This window comes from Danio rerio, chromosome 8, assembly GCF_052040795.2.
Source record: "Danio rerio strain M-AB ecotype USA chromosome 8, GRCz13ab, whole genome shotgun sequence".
NCBI classification, from domain to species: domain Eukaryota; kingdom Metazoa; phylum Chordata; class Actinopteri; order Cypriniformes; family Danionidae; genus Danio; species Danio rerio.
The window spans coordinates 22735301-22756955 of NC_141028.1; the positions used below are offsets into that span (position 1 = coordinate 22735301).

Sequence of the window (21655 nt, forward strand, 5' to 3'; positions counted from 1 at the left end):
TTACAAATATATTCAATTCAAACATATATAATTTAATGGATTTTTTTCGTACAGAATAATGTACCAATCTTCGCAATTAAAAAAGAAATACGTTAACGTTTTTGTTTTGTTTCAAATTTCGTGACGTCAACGTTTAACTCAGTCCCATGATTCCTTGCGGAGCCATCGACAACAACAGCTTCGTCTTGCTAACAACATCGAAGCGGCGAATAAAACATTATTAATCACATATTTCCCATTTCACCCCAAGATTTACAGTCGTCGGTTTTGCTTCGATCGAGGTTGAGCCGATCAGATTAGAAATTCGCCGAATAGCGTTGTCAAGGTAGGTCCGATGACCGTGAGATCAAATTAGCCTTACTAGCCGCTCAGTAATCCATTACAAAACACCAAGATAATTATAGCCAGGGCGTATAAACGCTAAATATTTAGTTGTTTACTTCATGTATATACAGAGTTTTGTTTAATTTGATATGCAATAAAACGACTTTTCTGCGTTAAATGACACCAATGTTGATAATTAGCTTTGTTGACAAAGGAATCTCGTAAATCTGCATTCAATGCTAAGAATGAATGTGGGACAGTTGCTTTTTGGCTTTACGTTGGTTATTTGTTTTAACGTCACCCGTTATTGAATAAGCATTTAACGTCCTCGTGTTGCAGTTTTAAAATATATATCAGCAGATTTGCTGTCATTGTTGGTTTAGTCTACAAAGGATTGTATCAAAAGCGCATTGTCTCTTATTAAATCGTCGTGAAGTGGCAACTGCAGCATATTCTTGTTTTGTGTTGCTATTGTTTGGAGGATGTCGATTGAGCAGCTGTTCACTAACACCTGTTTATGTGGCATTGAACAGATGGCATCTGCTGACGAGACTTACACCCTTCTGCCTCGTTAATCAGCAAACAAATGACCATACTTCAAGTGTAGACCTTTAACTATTCATGTACATCATCATGACCTTCTAAAATTGTATCTTCTATATTCTAAAAATCTGTTGTTTTCCCTGCAGTTCAGGCACCCCTGGATCTCCACTTTTCCATATTTTAGAATAACATCCATGGATCAGGACTATGAGCGCCGGTTACTGCGGCAGATCAACGTCCAAAATGACAACACCAGCCCTATGGTTAGTCTGTCATCTGGAATACTGCAAACTTGAATTAATTTGATGACCTAGATGTTTTTTGATTACTCAAATATGTTAATTCTGTCCTCATTTACATTGCAATTCCATGCAAATGTCAACCATACCATGAAAAAAAAGTTTTCACCAAATTAGTGAAACCCTTTCTGGGTTTTTTGTGTCAGCTTGAATTTTTACAGTACTGTAACATACTAAAAAATGTTCTTTCAATGTTTTCAAACTATTATATTTGATTTATCAAAGTCACAAAAGTGGCAATTTCACATCTATAATGAAGATTTTTCCTCATAAATGCAAAAAAATTAATAATTATTTTAATAAATAATTTTGTTCTATAGTGAGCCAATTCTCATGCTTTTGATTAGCATTATTTCTTTTGTTTTGTGCAGTTTCATTCACAGAATTTTTACAAAGTATGTTATATACGTTAAACACACATACTTCTTTGGTCACAATCATAACGCATGTTTTTTATCCTCATTTAAATTATTAAGTATGTCTACAGATTCATATTTTTCTTATCCCATAACTCTGTGGTTAGTTTATTTGGGAAAAATAAATTGATGTTTCAATGTCATGTTACCAAATAAAATATTAGAAAACTATAGTTTGCAAATTCTTAATCATACTAGCAGCCAACGAATATCAAATTACAACTTTGTTCACAGTTAAATAAATAGTGCTAATGTTGTTTTGAGTCATACTTGCATGTGATTTCAGACCAAATATTCAAAGCACCATGATATACGGAGCATGTCACAGGCTGTCACTTAATGAATGTGTAAATATAAATCCAATTTATCCTCAGTCATTGTTTTTCCTACTATGGAATTCAATGGTTACATGTTTTCAGCTTTCTTTAAAATACATGTATTTGTGTTTAACTGAAGCTCAAAGGTTTGGAACCACAGGAAACTGCTTAAATTAGGGCTGGCCGAAAAATTTAATCTCCAGGGTTTCGGCAGGGTCTTAAAGTTTTAAAATGTCTTAAATCTTAGAAGCTAATTATTTTCCATATGTAACTATGAAGATGTATATTTCTATACAATTTGGTAATGCTTCCAGATTTAAAAGAGTAACTTATGACACAAAAATTAGAGGGTCCATTAAATGGCATAACATATTTTCGGCCGTTAATTTTCAGTGCCTGAAAATTTGGTACATCTCTAATTTCAGCACAATTTTAGATTCCCATTGTTGCATATTTCTGCTGTGTGATTGGCTCTTAGATCAATATAGAGTAAAAAAGTCCAGAGCTTATTGTTATTGACGTAAATGTTACCGCAATTTGATATATTATAGTTTATTGGCCCAGCCCTAGCATAAATAGTGCGTTAATTACTTATCAGTTATACTATCAGTTTTAATATTTTTACCTATTTTCTGACCAATAAATTTATCTGATTACTTCTTTTTTTGTATACAGAAAGCAAAAGATGTGATCTGTCACCTGACCCCGACACCTGAGTCACCTTTGTCATCGCCAAGCAAACATGGGGACAGATTTATACCATCCCGAGCTGGGGCCAACTGGAGCATCAATTTCCACAGAATAAATGTAGGTGGAATATATGAAAATATTAGCAGTGACGCTAAAAACATTTAGTAGAAAAGCATCAAGTTAATGTTTTTTTTTTTTTGCCCTCATTACAGGAGAATGAAAAGTCGCCAAGCCAGAATAAAAAAACCAAAGATGCAACATCAGATAGTGGAAAAGGTGAGCCTAGAAAAGTACCCTGTTCATTTCCTCTTTCTTTATAAATCTGATCACAAATGACAAACGTCAGTTTAGAAGATAAGTTTTCCGTTAGTCTTATCACTTTATGAGAAATGTGCATAACATCAAAGACCATTATTATTGCTGTGCATTGTGTTATTTTACAAGTGTGTCATTTTTTTTCTTATGATTTAAGAAAATAAATATTAAAGGTTAAATATTTTTGTTTATTTTGTCTGATTTAGTTATACAGCTTTTGTTAATTTTTTTAATGCAGTAATGTATTTGAGTAAAAAAACTAATGATAACATTTATTATAACTTTTTGTATTTTGTCATTTATAAAATAAAAATATAAAAAATGTGTTTTTAGACATTTTTAGATTCATTTTTCCGAAATTCATTTTTTTTAAGAATTCATTATTTTGTGGAATACAGGTATTTGCAAACTGAAGTCCAAAATTTTCGCATGCATTTTTTTTGTATTCATATGTGAAAAATTTGTCATGTAAACAAACCTTGCACACTGAGTCCGATGCGTATTAATTAATCCGTTATGAAAAAACACAAAACTTTTTGGCGTCAGTTCAAGAAGTGATGCTTTGTTTCCCGACTTCTCCTAAGTTGAAAAAGAAAAGGTATTGGCTGCATATTGTGTTCATTCAATACTGCATAGAGAGGAAGGAGAGTTCAGCTTATTATCAAAGAGCTGCGTTATGATTATCCCAAAATGCAAAGTTTTTTTTTGCAAATCAGTTAAATTTTAATACATTGCTTGTGATATTTCACATATTACGTACGTAAATAAATCTTGAACAGAGTCTGGCTGTACCTGTTCACTTGTTAAGTGTGACGTCACGTGAAGCGGCTTCTGGGTCCAAGCACTCTATCAAACTCTATGGGAGACTTATCAAATGGTAATAATAAACATTTACAAAGCGCTGTAATGAATATTTTCTCAATTCAAATGAGTAGCGGCTTGTACCCGGAAACATTATTCCATATGTCACGACTTAACAAGCGGAAAGACATTAGAATAGATGGTGGCCGCGTTGACATGTTGTTTGTACTGTAGCTCTGAACTGTCAAAACACTGGTTAATGATGGACGAATGTTTTAGTGGCAGTGTGTCAATACGATTTACACACTATAAGGTAGAATTTATTTTTAATGTGCAAAAATTATGGACGAAAATATTTCTATTCAGTTTGCAATAACCTTACACCTGATTTTTAATCACAGCATGAAAAATCTAAATAAAAGCAGTTGTTATTTTGACCAGTTGCAATAAATGACACAGGTTGACTATCATCTTCATGCCAACAACAAATTAGGGATGCACCGATGCCATTTTTTAGAACTGATCCAATCCTGATACCAAAATGCTGAGTATCAACCGATACAGATTCAATCTTGATACTGTGCGTTTTTGTTTTTGTGTGTGTTGTGTGTGTTTTTTTTTATTGTATTCGAGCATTCATTATGACATTGATCTGTTCTGGTTCAGCTTATGTTTCCTTTTTAATATTAAGATTTCTTTGAAATATGCACTAGGCTACCACTATTGACCCTAATCATTGGTAAAATAACCAGCCTTTTAGCAAAGCCTGATATTTTTCTGCAGGTTTGACGCAGACTAAGCTAAACTGTATGAGGCAAGTTTTACTTAATAAACGTTCCCTTTTCTGTTAATGACAATCCACACTGCGCTTGTCAGTTTCACTTTTATTAATATAATCAACTACTTTGACCGCAATGAGCCAGGCTTTACAAACTACTCGCAGCTCTGAAATAATAATAAGAGAATAATTTTACGGAGCAGCGCACATCCGTCTGTGCAGACGGTGCGTGAATGAAGCACTTGATGCATCACTGAGTGACAGCGTGCAGCCCTTTAGTGTCTGTGGACTCTTTCTAAGCAGCACAAAGGGAAGAAATCAGTGTGTTGAGGATCTGTCCAATGTATTATTGAGCCTTTTTTAATTTAAAGTTTCGGGTAGGCCTACTTTGTGTGTGAAGAGCAGGTAATAATTATAATAATTTGAATTGTGAATGAACGGAGAATGATTGACAAGCACAGCAGCGGGAAGCGCTGAACTGAATATGAATTTAAACACTTGAATATTCCTCTTTACTTCACATTAAACTATAAAATGGCTTCAGAACATTTGGGACATAGTAGGTCTACATGACAACTTTCTAGTGCCTTATAATAGGCTACCTACATGGCTTTTGTTGGCTTATAAATTACACCGAATGTAGCGCATGCGCAAGATCGGATTTGGATTGGTACCAGCTGGCCGATACCCGCTCCAGCAAAAATATGCGGTAGCAAACCAATATCTGATCCAAGTATCAGGATTGGTGCATCCCTATTTTAAATAGAGCATAAAAAAAATAAAAATGCAATGAGAAATTGTCTCTGCTTTAAATGAACTGCATTTTTGATTGTTTGTATTCTCATAATATGCTCAACCATTTTGTTGTTTGGCAGCGGACGGGTTGGCGTATTCTGCTCTCCTGAAGAACGAGTTGCTCGGAGCAGGCATTGAGAAGGTTCTGGATCCACAAACAGAAGATAGAAGACTACAGCCCTCCACACCCGAGCGGAGAAGCCTCTTTAGTGTAAGCATCTTTTCTTTATCCTGGGATTTGTTTATTTGAGTGCTCTTAATTCGAACAGTGCACTTTGTTTGTATGTTCAGTATTCGCTCAGTGCCAAAAGATCCACGCCCGATGATAACAGTGTTTCACCGTACTCCCTCTCCCCTGTTAGCAGCAAAAGGTAAGTTGACTCTTATCAGGAAAAAAGGGGGAAATTAATTGTATTAATCAATATTTCTGAGTTGGCTTTTTGTACCAAAAGCACATTTTTCCATATTTGATAAGGGTTGGAATTTGGGTCGGTATAAACACAAAAAATTGGCTCAGATCAGATGTGATTTTTTTTTTTTATCTCATACATTTCCAAATGTGTTTTTTTTTAGATCAGGTACATGCTTGTAATCTGGACATCTAAATGTTCATATTAGATTCTCTTTTATACTGTTATTCATTTCCTACCTTTTAATTGTACAGATCTGTACAGTGTAACAGCATATGCCTTTTTCCTTGATCCTTAAACAAGCACTTTCTCACTATTAGGGCTGTCAGAGAATTCTGAAATCAAGAATATTACATCTATAAACAATTAATGGGCTCTATGCACGGCGGCGCCTGACGCATTTCCGGTAAAATTTAAGACCCCGAGCCAACTTCCGCCGATCGTACAGTACAGTGCTACAACAGGAGCGCTACTGATAAAAACAAGTAATGTTTTGGACAGTTGTCTTAATGTTTTATGCCATTATAGCCCACTTATGTATGTTTATGTCAGCTACATAAATATGACATCTAAACGTTTAAAAGTGTCATTTCAAAGACGTGAGAACAGTACTTATAGCTACCACTGCTGTGTTCAGCAACGCACAGCGTCAGAAATTGAACTCTTACCTTAGTTTTCACACGTTTCCAAAAGACAAAGTCGTGCAGAAGAGGTGGGTTGTTGATATTAAACGAAAGAATTTTACAGAAACAGAAAAAGACAAGAGTGTAGCTGACATTTTCAGTCTAGCAAACTGATCGAGGCTCGAGTGCCAACCGGATGCAGACATTGTTAGAAAGGAGCTTTTATGGCAAATAATAGTTTGTTTTCATTGCCTTTGAAGTAAAAAAAACTGAACATTAATATACATAAACATTTCTTAAGCTACTTTCTAAGTGCAATTTTTTAATTCAGAATAAAGACCTTTATTTTATTCACTGTACATATCAAATATAATTCACTGTAAATAAATTTGAAATAAAAATAGTCAAAAAAAGTAACATTTTGAAAAAATATTTTATTCAGATGAACAGAAACAATAACATTGAATCAGTTGTTTTCTTGAATCAGGTGCTTCTTCTGTAACTTGTGCATAGAGAGATATTTGGGCTGATACGTATTAAGTAAATAAATCAACACCCATCTGTTTCATGGAACTTAACACATAATTGATCCATTCCAAACAATTGTTCATGTGACAACACACATTACACATTTCAGAGTAATGGGCTGTCTGGAAAAGCAAAGCAACCAAATGTTTGCATATCCCACTCTCAGCCACACAAGAGCAGGAGCTAATAACTAGCAGGCGATGGCATGGATTTTCTGACGGATGTCCGCTCCAGGATGGAGTAACACACAAAAATTTCTAGCTCTGAATCTCATAATGTTACCTAGAAAACAGAAACAAGAATATTAATAGGTTTTTAAAGAGAGTCATTAAAGGCAGTTCACCCAAAACTGAAAATTCTATTTCCTCATCCTTCACTTGTTTCAAACCTGTTTGAGTTTGTTTCTGATGTTTAACACAAACAAAAATACTTTGAAGAAAGCAGGAAACTTGCAACCACTGATATTCATAGTAGTTCTTTTTCCTACTATGGAAGTCGATGGTTACAGGTTTTCAGCTTTCTTCAAAATATCTTCTTTTGAAAGGCATCTGCAGCAATATCATCAAATTAAACTACACGGTTAATCATTATTTTAAATCATTTAAAAGTAGCTCCCTTTTGTCACACTTTAAAATAAGGTTTCATTAGTTAATGTATTTGCTCACTATTAAAAGAACTATTTAATATTTAATAGTTAGCATTGTTAAACTAATTTACTAATGAATAAAAATCCAAAGTCATGCTTCTTAACATTAGCTATTACATTGTGAGTTAACAAGCACAATGAATAAGCATTTGTTCATTAACGTAAAAAAACTAATAAATATTGCAATAGACAAATTATTGATGTGAAATTAACTAATGACACCTTATTGTTTTGGGTCACCCTCCCATTTAATTACAATGTTATAGACTAAATAGAAAGCATGTCATCTACACTATTACACTGCATCTGTCATCTCCACTGTTTCAGCAATAAATCTCAGCAGTGACACAGTGCTATTTGTCTGTTGTGGATGGAACGGCATTGTATTATTTTATTCCTAATATATCTTGCTCAATAATCATGCTTACAAGCTAAGACAGCATCTGTGTTTCTGTAATTATCCGAACTGAACAGTGGTGGTCACTTTAGAACAGTTAAAATATGTATGGGACATAACTTCACATGTATGCTGTACTACTCTCAGCTGGTGAGAGACTCAGATTTCTTCATAGATCTATCGGTAGTAATGAGCTCTCACTGAGATATTTTTCCTGCCCTGTTTTTACCTGACACTTTGAGACAGAATTACGTACACATATGATAATTTTTTACTAACGTGATAAAGCTGCAGATGGACAGATCGTTAGAAAAGTATTGACGTTAGCCTACAGGCTAGCTGAACTTACCTTCATAATTGCACAGGTATGAAGATGCATAAAACTTAAAACCTTTCTCAAGTTTGCTCTGCGGTGTTGTAGTGCACATCCGGACAATCATTTGCACATCGTTGACCTTAATTTACTCGCAAACAGCGAGTAAATAATTAACGACTCTGCCATAATACTGCTTACCTCCGCTTAAAATCACCCGGACCGGAAGCTGGACCGCGGCCTTAGACAAAACGCGGAATAATGCGTGCATATAGCCCATTAGTAAAAGTTTACAAAAGTAAAAAATTGGTAAAGCATGCAGGTCAGGGTTCAGTCAGAGTTTACAGATTATATATTATAGTTGTATAAAAGTGATTACGAGAGAACATCTTGTATGTTTTATAAATATATATACTTTAATAGCCATTAAGCAATATTCTGGAATGTTATTGTAGAGCTGCAAAAATTGAAATGCAAAAGAAAAGTCCTCTAAGCATGTGCAATATTTCATGTGATTTCGAAAGTGTACAAATCGGATATGGGTCATAACTGAATGAGTTTGAATGAGAAATGCCGAGTCTTAATATTCCTTACATTTCACAAACAACTTTAGGCCTTAAAAAGTCTTAAGTTAGCTGAAATATTGTTTTTGTAGATCTTAAATCATTTTAAGCAGGTCTTTATTTTGTAAAGCTACCTAATCGGGCCAACACCCATCCAATCACTAACATTTCATCTCAATAAAAAGTTTTATTCCCAGTGCTGGGTTGCAGCTGGAAGGGCATCTGCTGCGTAAAACATATGCTGGATAAGTTAGTGGTTCATTCTGCTGTGGCGACCCCAGATTTATAAAGGGACTAAGCTAAAAAGAATATTAATATATAAATACAAAATTAACAAAAGTTTATTTATTAACACTATCAATATGGTTTAATTATCTTCCTTACAATAACATTTGTTTTTAATGGTTTTAATAATGTTTTTAACTGGGCTATTAGAAAAAATCCTTAGCGTTTAGCCTTGTTTAAGTCCGAAATTTCACCCATAATAGTCTAAAAAAGTCTTAAATTTGTTCCACTTTTTTTTTATCACATCCCATTTTTATATTCTACCAAAAGAATTTTAAATGATTATTGTTTTATTTAAAACTTATCCTTAGTAATCTAACATATCCATATAACTTTTAAGTGCTTTGCTAATTTTTCCTACAGCTATAAAAGTGCGTTTTTACATATATACACTAGTCAACATTTTTAGCTGAAAGTTGTCCTAAAACAACTCTGTGTGTTGAACATTACACTGTTTTTTATGCCCGGTTCACACCAAACCCAAAGAGTTCCTGAGTATAGCATCGATCACTCTAGATTACTCACAGGACGCTTTTGTGTTTTTCCTCCTGCAAATTTTCCATCCAATTTGACTTGTTTATTTTAACTTGTGTGGGAGTCATGATTGTGGCAGATTCCATATATTTGCGGCAAATGTGCCAGGCATTTCACATCATTCTTGTTGCCTGGCAGAAATTTGTCTCTATTAGCGCATATGCATTGACTTTTTATGTAGTATACTCATGCGAATATTAAATTAACATTTGGTGTGAATCCAGAGTTAGGACAATTTTTTTATTAGCTTCTCTATTTCTTTTTTTATTATATTGACTGCTACTGTATATACAAGTAAAAAGCATTATTTTAATCGCTTACTGTTTTTCTTTACAGTCAGAAGCTTCTCCGGTCACCAAGAAAACCAACACGCAAAATATCTAAGATTCCGTTTAAGGTGCTTGATGCACCAGAGCTACAGGACGACTTCTACCTCAACTTAGTGGACTGGTCCTCTTTAAATGTTCTCAGTGTGGGACTGGGAACATGTGTTTACTTATGGAGTGCCTGCACCAGTCAAGTATGAAGGATAAATAGTTATATTCAACTTTTTTCTATCAAAATAAATCAAATTGCTTGTTTGATAAGTGTATTCTAGTATTTAAGGAAAACATTTCTTTGTTTTGTTTGTAGGTGACGCGGCTATGTGACCTATCAGTGGAGGGCGATTCCGTCACGTCTGTGGGCTGGTCAGAGAGGGTGGGTTAAAGTTTTGTGACATTTATTATTTGTTAGATTTTTATTTATTTATTTATTTTTTTGATAAAGTCTTTTCCTGGGTTTTGGGATCTGACAGATTTCTGCACTGCTTTTCTTATAGGGAAATCTTGTCGCTGTGGGAACACACAAAGGCTTTGTACAAATTTGGGATGCCACGGCTGGCAAAAAACTGTTTGCCTTGGAGGGACACACTGCAAGAGTTGGTAAGAGTTTTTAAGGAAACAATTTAATCATTTAAGCTGCAAGATAATTTGTTTACATTTATTGGTCAAACTGTAGTTATTTAAAAAAATTATTTAAATAATCTTTAAATTCATTATTGACATTAAAGACTTGCGTTATTTTGCTAAAATCATTGTAGAAATTGATTATCTTACCTTTTTTTATGCAGTGAAACCTAAATAGAAGCATAACCATTTTCACCATTTATAATAATAAATGTTGCTGGATCGGATTACTGATTGGCTCATGCTGAGTTAAAAAATCACCTTGGGTTTCATAAGTATAAATTACACTTTACAATATATTAAGAGGGAACTATTAAAAGTTTCTCTTTAGGTTATTGTTGGAGATATATATATACAGTGAGACTTTTATCGGGCGATTAAAGGTGTTTCCATCGCTGTTTATTTGCATTTTTTCTTATCAAATAAAAAGTTTATCCTACTCAGTTATGCGGATGTTTCAAAATTTATGCGCATCATGGCGTTTTCATCAACCGTTTTTTTATGAGCATATGGAAAATGCACATTAAAATAGGTTGATGAAAACATAGCTACTGACTACTAAAGGAAACACAACCAAAGAAAAGTCAACAGTCAAATTTTTGATTTCCTGCTTATTGTCTTTCATATTCTTATCTCACTGTGTGACTCAAAGGCATACGTGGTTCTAAAAACTCTTCCCTCAGGTGCATTAGCATGGAATGCAGATCAGTTGTCATCAGGCAGTCGTGACAGGATGATCCTCCAGAGAGATATCAGGACTCCTCCTCTGCAGTCAGAGCGCAGGCTGCAGGGCCACAGACAGGAGGTCTGCGGACTCAAGTGGAGCACTGACCATCAGCTGCTCGCCTCTGGGGGAAATGACAATAAGGTGACCACTTAAACTTGAACTTAACCATCATGAACACTCAACTTGGAACCATTTGGATCCTCTAATGTAAAAATCACAAGTAAACATTTAAAGTAATGTATACAAATGTGTCATATAAAAATATATATATATATCACGGGGTCACATGGGTTCAACCGCGCATACCGGTTGCAATAGCAAACATGTGTGTTATGCTGTAGGATGTCAAAAACGAAAGTCCAAAAATAGAAAACTTACATTTTACCGTACACCACACTGCTTTTTATGCCAACCGCAGACGTTTTTGGTTAACAGCCATAGTAAGAGCTGAATGGAGTAAGGACCTAATTAAAAATATTCGACTCTGCAGTTCTCATTTCATATGAAGCAAGTTCACGCTATGCTGAATCATAATCATTACTCGTTTTTGATTGCAGCAATGATTTCAGCAAAAACAGTTAAATATGGTTAATTAAACTGCGGGCACTGAATGCTAAGAATGGAATGTGAAAGTATAAGTTCACACGCCCTGTCATACAGGTGCAGTTCGATGTCAGAATGCAGTTTTACTTGTTGATAATTACCCAGGCCTTGTGCTGTTAACAGCCATCGTAAGAGCTGAATGGAGTAAGGACCTAATTAAAAATGCTCGACTCTGCAGTTCTCATTTCATATGAAGCAAGTTCACGCTATGCTGAATCATACTCATTACTCGTTTTTGATTGCAGCAATGATTTCAGCAAAAACAGTTAAATATGGTTAATTAAACTGCGGGCACTGAATGCTAAGAATGAAATGTGAAAGTGTAAGTTCACACGCCCTGTCATACAGGTCCAGTTCGATGTCAGAATGCAGTTTTACTTGTTGATGATTACCCAGGCCTTGTGCTGTTCCGTCTTCTTTTGTCTTTGGCTAGGCAGAACCTCAGTTTTTAGCGCTACAAAGTTTTAAATCTGGTAATCATGGAGCATTATTTCTTGCACATCACCACACAGAACAACATTGTAGGCATCCAAAGACTTTTAGGCCTTTAACTTCTCTCTTGTGAAATCAGTTGGAGTTTTAATGAAATAGTTGTGTATTTCGGGCTGGATGCTCAGTCATTTCGTCTTATGCAATATCCATTGGGAGGGTGCTATCACAAATGGACCTGTCAGACAAACGCCGCTCACTTTAACGTTACATTTGCTGAATAACTGTGCTTAAAACTGGGTGACAAGCTGTTATAATACACTGAAAGCATTATGTAAGTAATATATATAATCAATATAACTTATAACTTATACAACAACAAACTGTACGTATCGGATGTCATTTCCTTGCTGTGAATGCTAGTGTTTCTGGTTTTTCTGCTACCTAGATGCACAAGCATCCTGAATGTTTACAAACCAGTTATTCGTCTATAGAGACAAAACGATTATTTAGCTGACTGTAAGCATTGCTGTTCTCTTTGCAGCTGTTAGTTTGGAATCACTCAAGTGTGTTACCGATGCAGCAGTACACTGAACACTTGGCAGCAGTGAAGGCCATCGCCTGGTCTCCTCATCAACACGGGCTACTGGCGTCTGGAGGGGGAACGGCGGACCGCTGCATTCGCTTTTGGAACACTCTCACAGCACAGCCACTGCAGTGCATCGACACCGGCTCTCAAGTCTGCAATTTGGCCTGGTCCAAACACACCAATGAACTGGTGCGCTCATTCTGAATAGTCTGGATGAGGATTACATACATGTATTATATTTACATGCACAACGTCTTACATGATCCTATGTCTGTCTTCTGCAGGTCAGCACACACGGTTACTCTCAGAATCAGATCCTGGTGTGGAAATATCCCTCACTCACTCAAGTAGCCAAACTGACCGGCCACTCTTATAGGGTGCTTTATCTGGTAAGATCTCTCGCTGATTTATTTCAAGAGTGCATAAGTCGGGTTTCAGTCATACGAACTTGTTGGCCCAATCCCAATTCTATTTTTGTACCCAACTTAAAAATGTATCCCTAAGAAATGGGACACCACTACAGCACCTGCACACGTCATCATATGACAGCGTGAGCTCTTGCTTTATACGAGATCGCTCTACAATTGCGACTGCTGTAGTTATTCCAGGTGTGTTATTTTTGGGTATTTATCTTCAGGAAATCACTGAAGCCAACAATATCATGTTATCATACCCATATAATGTGGCAATAAGCTTGTAACTGTACTGTGTATTTACACAGTGGCCATTTTCATTAATGTAAATAAAAGAAAACAACATTAACATTACACCAGACACTGTAAAAAGCTCATTCTCCGTCACTAGACTTTTTTGACAGGGTATTCGGGTGTCATCGAGTGTCAGTATGTTGTGGAACTGCTAAACAGGAGTATAATTATAAATGATAAATCCCTATAATTAGGGATTACATATAGCGAAATTGAGCAGTTTTTTATTTTAGTGTTTTTTTAAAAAGCACGACGTTAAAACATGAGCGTGGTTATGAATGTATTACAACGTGTTTGTTTGTTGTTAAAATTTGTAATAGTGACAAAAAAATACTAATTTGTCCATCCGGCTGCAGCTGTTGTGGCTGGTGTATTCTGGAAATTTTCTTACCTCTTGGGTTCAAATGTGGTCCTAAAAATCTATCAAGGGCTATCTAGCGCTACACCTTAAAGATAAAGAAAATTGGGACACCCCTACCCCTCATTTTGTGGGTTCACGTGAAGGGGTAGGGGTGTCCCAATTTACTTTATCTTGAAGGTGTAGGGCAGGGGTCTCAAACTCGCGGCCCGCGGGCCATTTGCGGCCCTCAGTGCAATATTTTGTGGCCCGCGCCGACCGCTGTACTCTGACAGAATCAGCGGAGCAGGGAGAGAGAGCGCTCTCCGCTGATTCTATCCGTACACAGCGCGCTTGTCACTCAATGTGCGTTGTCGCGCGTGTTCTGATCAGCTGTGTTGTTGTGCGTGAACTCAAGAGCGGTGTTTTCACGCGCCTACTGAAGGGACCGAGGGTGTGTCGCGTCGCGGGGGCACTTTTGATCATTTTGGAAGGGCACTTTCCATGCAAGACTAAAAAGGGCATGTGCTCTGCACAGATTGAGCCCTATGTGTGCACGTGCCTGCCCTGCATCTTATATATATTGATATTATAGGTAGATACAGACTGGTACAGACTGATGTGACTGGAGTGGGATGGGGGTGTTTTATTTATACATATATACGCCTTTTTTTTAGGTGAGGGAATGGAAGTTTTGAGTGAGTTCCCCCACTTTTTTCCCTAGGACTTCAATAAGTCAAAGTACAGGTCTAGACTTAATGATGATCATCTTCAAGCCATACTGAGGGTCTCAACTGCTTCCGCTCTAAAGCCAAATGTGGTTCAGATTTGTGAGAAGAAGCGCTGTCAAGTCTCTGGCAGCAAGAAGTAGGCAAAAGATGCCATGTTCAGAAGAACTGTTCATAATCTTCACTCAATGTTCTATTAATGTTCAGGACACTTCATGTTCAGAAGAAATAATTAAAACTGTTAATAATGACATTTGAGGACTTTTTTTTGTGAAATCCCTTATGCGGCCCAGCCTCACCCAGACTTTGCCTCCTGCGGCCCCCAGGTAAATTGAGTTTGAGACCCCTGGCGTAGGGTAAGGGTAAGAGCTAGATAGCCCTTGAAATAGAGATAAGGTGAAAGGCTAAGGGGTAGAATTAGAGTTGATTTATTGGAAACTTAACTCAGACTCAGCAGTTGATAATTGATGATATATGCTTTTGTGTTAATAATCATTTATTTTAAGTTAATATATTGGCTGATTTTGGAATAAATCAAAGCTATCAGCATATCAGCAAGTGTATGAAAAGAGCAGATACTGGTGGTTTATTAATTACATGGAGGATATGAGTTGCACATCTTTTTAAGAATCCAACATTTTTCTCAGAGCAGAATCAATAATTACTAGCAAAAAATCTAAATATAACTCTATAATTCTATATATCAGACCTGCAGCTAATATGTACAAAATGTCAATTGTTCATCTGTAACCCAAACTTATCGATGTTTAAAGCAACTTAGACAATAAAAGAAACTGATGGAACATTCAGGAGCAGCAAAATGTATAATTTACATATAGCCTAGCTACAACAGTTATTTGTTTATTAAATAAATAGATCCTATTAAATGTCAAATAAAAGTTAACCAAAACAGTGAAGTGCAAAAATCACCCTTGAAGATTGTCATGTTGTCATATTTTTTTTATATTAACACTTGTTCCTCTCTAACGGCCCATTCACACGGGGCTTCAGCGTCAACGCTTGACTGAAGGCGTGTCTGAAGTTGGGGCTGATGGGATTGTCATAGCAGCGTCAGCCAATGAAATTCATTCAGCAATAGGCCACTGTCTAACTGGTGTATTTGCATAAAGCAATCTGATTCCATCGGCGCTTGAAAAGTTGAGCTGGTCCCAACTTCTGCAGCGATCAACGCCTCTGGAGCGGCGCCGACGGATCCACAATGCAGTTCGGCAACGCCTGACATAACTCATTCAAAGTGAATGGGAAGCGTTGACGCTGACGCCCCGTGTGATTTTACGCCACTGAAAATAATATTACGTTCCAAAAACATGAGGCACACCGCAATGCCTTTTTGTTGACAAGAAAAAAAGAAGTGCGACACACTTTTTATGTTGTCAGGCAACAGCTGAATCAGCTGCGTCTTGTCATCTGGACAACACAAACACTTCTGTCACCTCAACGGAAACCCCGCCTCTGCTTTCATTTAATTGGAGCAGGAAAAAGACATGATTGACATAATACACTTTTTCCGCTCAGAGATGTTTTTTTCTGCGAGTGCACATCGACCAACAGCAAAAATGGCGGCACAAAAAAACACATTCTGTGTGATCGGCCCCAAAAAATCTTGGGCAATTAATTTTTAACTTGATCCAATCCATATTCAGTAAAACTAGTTTTATGCTAGCTAGTAGATCTAGCCTGAATCTAGCTAGTTCTGCATAGCACTGTATAGGGCTGCATAATATATCATTTCAGCATTGATATCGCAACGTGATCATTCGCAATAGTCACATCACAGGATCTGCAATGTTGAGTTTGTATTATAATTTAAAATTTGCAGTTTTTTAAATGCCTGTTACTGTATAATGTATTTTAAAAGCATTCAAGTGTAAGAAATTGTACCTTTTTTGAGCATAACTAGGATTCATTTTATCGAATTATTTGTATTTTTATCATTCAGTTACTGTACTTGAATACTATTAAATATTAGATGGGGATGCGATAAAATACTTTATTTCAATTCTATCTTTTTCTTAATTGTATTTATAGAATTTTATGCATGAAAATACTTATAACACATGCAAATACATGAACGCACAAATAGCACAGACCACATCGAAAATGTGTCTGGGGACCCAAAAATGTATAGATTGTTATTATATTTTATGGAGATGCACTTACCCACTGCAGAATCATCACAGACAATCTAACATTATAAATTCTCTCCATATAGAGATATTAAGTCATCTGGTGAAATTGTATTCATATTTTACAATATATATCACAAAATAAAAAAAATTTCGAAATATTGAATTTTACAACATTGTGCAGCCCTAGCAGCACTGTATGCAATTGACTAATATCAGTATCAAAATCAGCTGAAGCTTTTTAAATATTGTATCAGACAAAAAATCTTATCAGTGCCTCCATACGTATTTATAAAATAATCACTATATTAGTCATATTGCTGTAGAAGATGACACAAAACATTGAATGACATAAACAAGTGTGTCTCCATATGCTCACAAATCATTGAAATATTTGAGTAGATTCGATGGACTTCTTTTGTTGTCTGCTATGCTTCATTGGATTGTAGCTTGTTTTATCCTCCATTTTTAAAAATTGTGTTTTTATGATTTGATTTTAAAGGCAATGTCTCCAGATGGAGAGGCGATAGTGACGGGAGCAGGCGATGAAACTCTGCGCTTTTGGAATGTATTTAGTAAAACACGATCAACAAAGGTATGTGTATATCATTTCTTTATTGTTAATAACCAATAAAGGTGCAGTAGGTGATTGTCTTCAGAAACATTGTTTGTTGTGCTGGTGGAAAGTCTCTACACATTTGAATAGTAATGATTAAAGTAAATTATCTAAATGTATTTATTTGTATTTTTACATTCTGGGTAAGGCATAAGACTAAAAAATGTACGAGAGCGAGAGCAATAATAACAAATGCTGAATTAAAACTTAAAATCAATATTGGAGTTAGTTTTGCATGCTGGAGAAAGGTAAACACTATGGCTGAAGTATTTCTTTTAGACAGGTAACATTATACTTTAAAAGTATTTTAGTCACACAAAGCTGATGTAGATGTTTTACGAATGGGTTTTATGCACACAAGTGTTTTTCAGCCACTGAAATCTGTTTTTAGTTTCATAAGTTACCTTTTACAGCATTAATAATGTAGATTTGTATTTAGTTTAGCAACAAAACATCAGTAAATATCACCATTCCGCCTAGCCTGCTTTACTGAGGTGAAGTTGGTTTTATATGCACATTGGTTTATTTTTGAACAATAAACCTGTTGTTATCCCTATATTGTTTATCATGCTACTTTGAATATTCGCTCTGAAATAGTTTGCAAGTATGGCTTAGTAACAAGTGTAATTCCTGCACGCCGCTGACCAACCACCAAGCTTGAAATATTGCACATTATGACAAGTTTTGCTTGCTACACAACTGAAAGCGTGCTAGATATAATACAGTTTTCGTTCAGAATTATAGTATAATACAGTACTGTAAAGTTTTCTTACTGGTGAATGACATGATCTAGTGGGGTGGGACGACAGGGACTGTTTCAAAGATACTATGCTAGCCAGTTAGCATTTAGGCAGATCACCTACTGCACCTTTAAACTCATGTTTCTTCATATAATAGGCTAATTCTCTCTTTTCTTCTGTTTTTCAGGAATCTGTGTCAGTTTTAAACTTGTTCACCAGAATACGATAATTGGGCTTGTAAAACAGATTGAATCTTTATAGCATATCTTCTTCTTCTTCATCATCATCAGTCGCATACAGTAGACTGGACATTAAAGATCAAGATCTACTGCTTGCTCTCTTTCTCTCTCGCTTTCATCCACACTTTGTTTTTCTCTCCCCTGACATTTCATCTTAAGTTTAAATGTTGTTTACTTTTATGTGTACAGTTCATTCATGATTTTATGTGTGCTTGTTTTTGTTTTTTTTTTCCTTTGGATACAAAGACATGTCCAAGATGTATGACGTATGTTATCCAAGCCTTAAGCCAGAAACAATGCCATTTGAATCAGGGTGTAAAGAAAAAGAAAAAAAAAATTAGCCATTGTGAACAGCTGCCTCTGGAATCATTTGTAAAGCATTCTAATGAGTGATCTTTTGATTGTGAGGGTGAAAAAAATGTCTATGGAAGAAAATTCAGTTTTTAACTTGAGTTGCTTAAGATTGATATTGAGTATTATAAAGCACCCTGGATAAAAAGAAATGTCATGTTTAAGTGTCATTTGTTGAACACAGGAACTACCCACAGTGTCTTTACAGTAATGTTTTACCATTTATAAGGGGGTATGCACATTATACATGATGTACACCCGTCAAATTAAGAGTTTAACTTATGACCAAAATACTATTGCATGATAGCAAGAGTTTCTTAAAGGCATCTATGATGAAGCTGTTTGAACAGGACTGTGTGTAGGTATTGTGGTCACATTCATATTAGGGTGATAGAACCACAATAAGTCTCTTAATAAGTCTCTAAAAATTGTAACATCAAAACAGAATCTAAATTCCTCCCATTTCTCTGCAAAAGACTCATCATATATCTTGAAAAGGGGGTAAACAAGGTGCTCTTTAAAAGTAATACTGTATTTTGTTTTTAACTGTTATTACTACAACTTTCTGTTCTATAATTTTACAGATATAAAACTAATTCAGAAACAGTAAAATTACTCATACTTTAAAAAAAATTTAAATTAAGTTACATACATTGAAAATTCAATAAAAAAATCATTCTCAAATTTAAAAATTCGAATAGAGTTGTAAGTAAAAAATGGAATCTAGTAAATAAATATAGAAAAAGATATACATGATAATTTGGTTTCGGTCAAATGGGTTCAGCTTAAAAAAAAAGAAAAAAGAGACTAAGGAATGCATCATGCCTCTTAAAATAACTAATAAGGAAACCGGTCCTGACAAATGCTCTTCTGTTGCTTTTTGTTTGTCGGTGCGTTCTTTTTGTGTTTGTGTCTGTGTGTGTGTTTATGTGTGTGTGTGTGTGTGTGTCTGTGTCTGTGTGTCTGAGTATATGAGTGCATGAGTGCTTCCCAGTACTGGGTTGCGGCTGGAAGGGCATCTGCTGCATAAAACATGCTGAAATAGTTGGCTGTTCATTCTGCTGTGCCACCCCCTGATAATTAATGGACTAAGCTGAAGGAAAATTAATGCATGACAAAATTTAAAATGGCAGAAAACAAGTCATTGAACCGCTTCCTCATACCAGTGTCTATTATTGCTCCATTTATTATTTTTTATTATTTGCCCAAAATATTTCTTGAACAGGGATGTACAAAGTAATAACTAGAAAACTATACTACTCACGTGGTTATTCAAAGACAAGAGAGAATTAATAAAGTATGAACGTTGTACAGATACATGTAAACTTCGCTTTATCCAGAGCTAAATCAGGATTCTTTAGTAGCAAGTCTCCACCTCTGGAGCCAATGCTGGAAGGTCAGTCCTTCTCTCTGCATCTCCGGCAGCACAAACTGTGCAGGCTGATCCCACCTGCACAAACAAATCAAACAGGGCATTAATATGACTCTGTAATACTTGCAGAGTATTGTCTCACCAGTGTGTGATGGCAGTCTTCACTTGTTCAGAGTAAAGCAGGCCTTGAGAGCTCTGTCTATTGATTAAAGTAAGACAATAGTAGGTTTGTGCAAAAAATAAAGAAAAAGATGCTCTTATGACAAAAGCCAGATTTTGGATAAATAGTCTTTGCTTCACTTTCCTCCTGACCCCAGCATTAGGAAAGAATGGATCTGACAGTACTGTGGCTCCATGCAATTGTGAATACATTTAAAAAAAAAATTAACCTTGTTACTAAAGCTTTGTCTGTTATTAAAGATCATTTGACAAGTAATGAGCAACTATTATTATTATTATTTTCAATGTCCATCCATGAAGGAAAAAGATGCACCGATACTATTTCTAAAAGTGAACGAATACCAATGCATTTTTTTGGGATGTATTGACTCGGTGAGACCAATTACTTTATGAAGGCTTCTTTGCAATTATGAAAAACTGTAACTCAAAACTTGTAAGTGAAAACTGCAACACAAGGTTGTCAAAGTACAAACAATTTTTCAAGCATTTTTATTACTTTTTAGTTTTTGTTTTACTTATTTTTATTTTATTTTTTTATATAAAATGGTAGGGGTGTAAACGATCACGATTGATACGAGATTCGAACAGATCACAACACACAGTTCGCAACACCCGTGGATTAAGCTAATATATTTTTTGTACTTATAGATTAATCCTAAATTTGTTATGATCACAATGAGATCACCTCTTGCATCATTCACACCACATGTATGAAAGCATTTAGACTTTCCTGTAAATAATGATGGTAGAAGAGGCTGTGGTGGGTTATTCTCAGGATGTGATGGGTTTCTTTAAAGGTGTTTTCTGTCTCTATTGTTTAGCCTGCGTTAATGCATTTAGATCGGGATCTTAACACCCACGCAACACAAATTATAAATGATAGTGAATTGCATATGTTTATTAATCCTTCAAATCACTGCCTTCAAATCTGTGTTTTAAAAAAAACGCCGTTTTAAACAGTTTAAACATCTAAACAGTTTATAGTTTAGATAAAACCACTGATGTTTATGGAAAAGATTAAAATCACTATCACATGCATTTACCTCTCAAAAATTGTTGTAATGAAGGATAATAGCTCTCTAACACACATGCGGAAAATTACAGGGGAGAACACGCGAGTTCTGAGTTTTAAAAAATGTAAAAAATGCAGAACTGTAATTAGAACAGTGGCTGTTGACTTCAGAGTAAACAATTCCATTTATTCAACATTCAAACCATGCATGTGTTATGATGAGAGAGGAGTTTGAATGCAGACCTGGTGCAGTGCTATCTGAGCTGCATCCAATGCTTTTTAAAAGGCACATTTTTGTATCCAAATAGTCCACAGTGGTACCTAAAAGGTGCATATTAGTTCTCAAATGTACTT

At 35.5% G+C, this 21655-nt stretch overlaps 1 protein-coding gene and 1 long non-coding RNA gene across 3 annotated transcripts; both read left to right on the forward strand.

Annotated features, from left to right (window-relative positions):
* The first annotated feature begins 140 nt into the window (after positions 1 to 140).
* fzr1a (fizzy/cell division cycle 20 related 1a) lies at positions 141 to 18889 on the forward strand. 2 transcript variants are annotated; one of them, XR_015496926.1, is made up of 14 exons: positions 141 to 325; positions 1014 to 1130; positions 2575 to 2706; positions 2802 to 2865; positions 5359 to 5489; positions 5570 to 5649; positions 9914 to 10097; positions 10211 to 10276; positions 10398 to 10500; positions 11208 to 11691; positions 11978 to 13061; positions 13157 to 13261; positions 17294 to 17386; positions 18335 to 18889. XR_015496926.1 is itself a non-coding variant. In NM_200253.1 (14 exon segments), coding segments are annotated over 13 exon segments (1488 nt in total). In that variant the 5' UTR covers positions 149 to 325; positions 1014 to 1061; the 3' UTR covers positions 18377 to 18737.
* Positions 3260 to 5268, forward strand: LOC147842623 (uncharacterized). Its single transcript, XR_015497829.1, has 2 exons — positions 3260 to 4018; positions 4165 to 5268. It is a non-coding gene; the product is annotated as an uncharacterized LOC147842623 (long non-coding RNA).
* Positions 18890 to 21655: the final 2766 nt, after the last annotated feature.